This window comes from Myotis brandtii, unplaced genomic scaffold (assembly GCF_000412655.1).
Source record: "Myotis brandtii unplaced genomic scaffold, ASM41265v1 scaffold1120, whole genome shotgun sequence".
Classification (NCBI taxonomy): Eukaryota; Metazoa; Chordata; class Mammalia; order Chiroptera; family Vespertilionidae; genus Myotis; species Myotis brandtii.
The window spans coordinates 428,680-432,533 of NW_005353839.1; the positions used below are offsets into that span (position 1 = coordinate 428,680).

A 3,854-nucleotide genomic window follows, 5' to 3' on the forward strand; every position below is an offset into this window, starting at 1 on the left:
AGTCTTTTTGTAGTCAAATAGTATCTATCAATCCCATTTCCAGGTCTTTATAAAGCAGTAATAATGCAAATAGGCTATATTTGGAAGTGTCTCAATTTGGCCCTGTTTTCTGATAGAACAAAAGTGAAGGGGAAAAGCTTTAATGCCCATCATTAGAGTCATGTTAGGATGGCACATTTGTACCTTGCAGTTGTTAAAAAAAATGAGGTTTTGTTTATATGTACTTAAATATAATGAGACGCATGATAAATAGTTAACTAATAAAAGAAGTTTGGCCCTAACCAGTTTGGCTCAGTGGATAGAGCGTTGGCCAGCAGACTACTAGTAAAGGGTCCCGGGTTCGATTCCAGTCAAGGGCATGTACCTTGGTTGCGGACACATCCCCAGTGGGGAGTGTGCGGGAGGCAGCTGATCGATGTTTCTCTCTCTCACCGATGTTTCTCTCTATCCCTCTCCCTTCCTCTCTGTAAAAAAATCAATAAATTATATTTTTAAAAAGAAGTTTGCAGGGAAACTGTTACCTTCATTTTCATAAAGTGTATGGTCTGCATTAAAAATTGAAAAGGATACACTCTAAACTGTTAGCAGTTGTTACTTCCTTAAACTTCCATTTCCAGTCATGATGGAGTAATAGGGACCAGGTTTAGCTCCCCACCTTAAACAACCGCACAACTAAACAAAATGTATAAAACAATTTCAGACATTGGATGACAGCCACTGCAGAAAGTGATTCTTGATAGAAGGGAAATAAACAAGGTGAGTCCTATGATGGCTTTTAGCTTACTACCTGGGGAGAGTTTCCAGGCTGCAGTGGAGGGAGGGGACAGAGCCTTGTGGCCTCACTGAGGAGGACAGAGTTTAGAGTTCGGGGAAGCCAAGACAGCTAGAATTTGCTGGACAAAATGCCAGAAAAGAGGGAGGTGCTCAGAGAACACCTGAGTTCTGCAGGGCATCCCGTTAGGCCTTTGAGTACTAATGCATGTGAGGAAAGGACCCAAGGCCTGGAAAAGAACCACTGGAGAAAAGAAGGCAGAACTCTCTGAAGCTCACGTAGGGCTGGGAATAGTTGGTGTTCCTACTAGCCAAGATGGAAAGACCTCCTAATACTACAAGACATCACACAAAGACCTCAGCAGGGCATTGCCTTAATAGTAGTGTCAGATTAGACCTACACTAAAGGCTACTGTGGACCCACGCTAATAAAACAGCCTGGTCGGTGTGGCTTAGTGGTTGAGCATCGACCTATGAACCAGGAGGTCACGGTTCAATTCCTGGTCGGGGCACATGCCCAGGTTGTGGGTTCGATCCCCAGTGTGGGGCATGCAGGAGGCAGCTAATCAGTGATTCTCTCTCATCATTGATGTTTCTATCTCTCCCTCTCCCTCTCTGAAATCAATTTAAAAAATTAAAAATTATTATAAAACTTAAAAGCAAGCCTCAAAAGGGTTAACCGATTCCAAGTAACTTAACTACGTCATAAAACAAAGCCCAACAATATTTAAAGGAATGTAACAAAAATCCAGGACCTTTTAGCATAAATTCACAATGTCTAGCAATGAATGAATAAATGAACCTAGAATTAACCTAAGCTGTTCCTTTTTCTATCAGAATTGACAGGAAGTGACATTTGGGGCTTAGCTCATTGGACCATTCTCTTTTCCCCCCAGGACTCAGTTTTCACCCCAAAAGACCCTGGATCCTGACCAGTTTACACAATGGGGTCATCCAGTTATGGGACTATCGGATGTGCACCCTCATTGACAAGTTTGATGAACATGATGGTAAGATAACTGTTTATAGGAGGAATTTAAAGATAGAAGTATTGTCTTCTGGAGTAGTTTAAGCCTTGTTTGACATTAATTCCTTAGTATTAAACAATGTGGAGGGAATAGAACTGAAAAATCCTGAATAAGAACCACCTTGGATATTAGGAAGCATAGCTCTCTTTAACATATATTGCCTGCCTTCTTCTCCAGGTCCAGTCCGAGGCATTGACTTCCATAAGCAGCAGCCACTGTTTGTCTCTGGAGGAGATGACTATAAAATTAAGGTACAGAGGGTTTGACATTACTGGAGTAAAGGTCAGAGGATGTGGGGTTTGGGAATTGTGGAAGCGATTAAAAAGCAGTAGTACATCTTACTCATAGAGAGCTCATGATTTTGACTTTATTCAGCAACATTTATTGAATGCTTACTGTGTACCAGACAATTATTTTTGGGGAATTCAAAAATAAATAAGACAGGGTCTCTGGTTATAAGGAGATTTTATTTTATTAGAAGAGATAAATATATATCCAAATAATAGCTGGGTTAGTGAGTAATACAATAGTGAGATAACCAAAATGAAATAGGGGAGGGCAATTCAGGTACAAAGACATAAAGGCATGACATAGCTGGATACATTTGAGAAACTATAGTTTTGTGCGGATAAAATCTGGAGAAAACGAGAGAAAGGAGTGCTCTTAGCACTTTAATTGAAGTGATCATGGAGTTTGCATGCTCAGGAGTTTGGTTGTCATACAGATAACAAGGAACCATTAAAGGGGTTTGTATAGAGGAGTGATACCAGATTAACACTTTTTTAAAAAAAAGATTACTTGGGTGGCAATGTAAAGAAGAGATTAGATGAATTGGGCAAGACGAGAGGCAGAGATACCAGTTAGGAGACTGTTTTATGTATAAGTCCATGTGAGAGAAGAACAGCATCTGAACTTAGGCAGTAGCATTCGAAATGGAGAGAAAGATTGATGTGAACGCTCAAGAAATGAATCGGTCTTTTGCATGGATATTGGCGGGATGGTAAGGGAAAATAAATGAGATTATTCATATCAGGTTTCTAGTTTAGGTCACTGGGTAGAAGATGTACTATTAACCAGGAAAGGAAAAATAAGAGTTACGCTTTTCTAAAGTGGAAAAGGGTGGTGTCTCAGTCTGTTTGAGTTACTGTCACAAAATACCTCGGACTAGGTGGCTTATAGACAACAGAAATTTATTTCTCAAAGTTCTGGAGGCTGGACGTCCAAGGTCAGGGTGCCAGCATGGGTGAGATCTGATGAAGGTCCTCTCCAGGAAGCAGACTGCTGACTTCTCATTGTGTACTCACATGGGATCTCTGGGGTCTCTCTTATAAGGACACTAATCCTATTCATGAGGGCCCCACGCTTATAACGTAAGTACCTCTCAAAGACCTCACCTCTTTAATACCATTACCTTAGGCATTTGGATTTCAACATATGAATTTTGGGGAGGACACAGGTGGGTAATGAATACTATCTTGGCTCTGATGTGTTTGAGGTACCCAAAGGCATGTCTGCACTGGAGATATATTTGGGAGTTGTCATCATGAAGGAGGGAGCCAAAACAGAAGTAGTTAGAACATATCACTCAGGAATCACTGAATGAGAAAACAAACTCATTTAAAAGATGGAGGAATTAGAGTTAGTACAGGAAAGAATGATTTGAGAGGTTGGAGATGAACCAAAAGGAAGAAGCAAAGGCTTCTTAGATACCAAGGAAGGATAGAATTTTAGGAAGGAGAAGGTGGTCAGCATAAGATAAAAGATGAAGTAACCTTTGGAGTGCTTATTAGTATTTAGCAGGGCATTAGTGATCTTAGCATTTTAATGTGAAGTGAGGAAGCAGAGACAGAATATAGGTAATTTGAAGAAGCTGACTGTGATAAAGGCAAAAGCTGCAGCTAGACAGGGGTGGGCAAACTTTTTTGACTCGAGGGCCACAATGGGTTCTTAAACTGGACCGCAGGGCCGGAACAAAAGCATGGATGGAGTGTTTGTGTGAACTAATATAAATTCAAAGTAAACATCATTACATAAAAGGGTACGGTCTTTTTTTTT

General features: G+C 40.5%; 1 protein-coding gene across 1 annotated transcript in view; it reads left to right on the forward strand.

Moving 5' to 3' along the window:
* Positions 1–1,643: 1,643 nt before the first annotated feature.
* The window catches only part of COPA (coatomer protein complex, subunit alpha), a 36,624-nt gene continuing 34,413 nt past the window's right edge, over positions 1,644–3,854 (forward strand). Inside the window, exons 1-2 of the mRNA XM_005857763.2 lie at positions 1,644–1,781; positions 1,977–2,050. Coding sequence (XP_005857825.1) covers positions 1,745–1,781; positions 1,977–2,050 — 111 coding nt within the window. The 5' untranslated portion in view covers positions 1,644–1,744. The remainder of the gene's footprint in view (positions 1,782–1,976; positions 2,051–3,854) is intronic.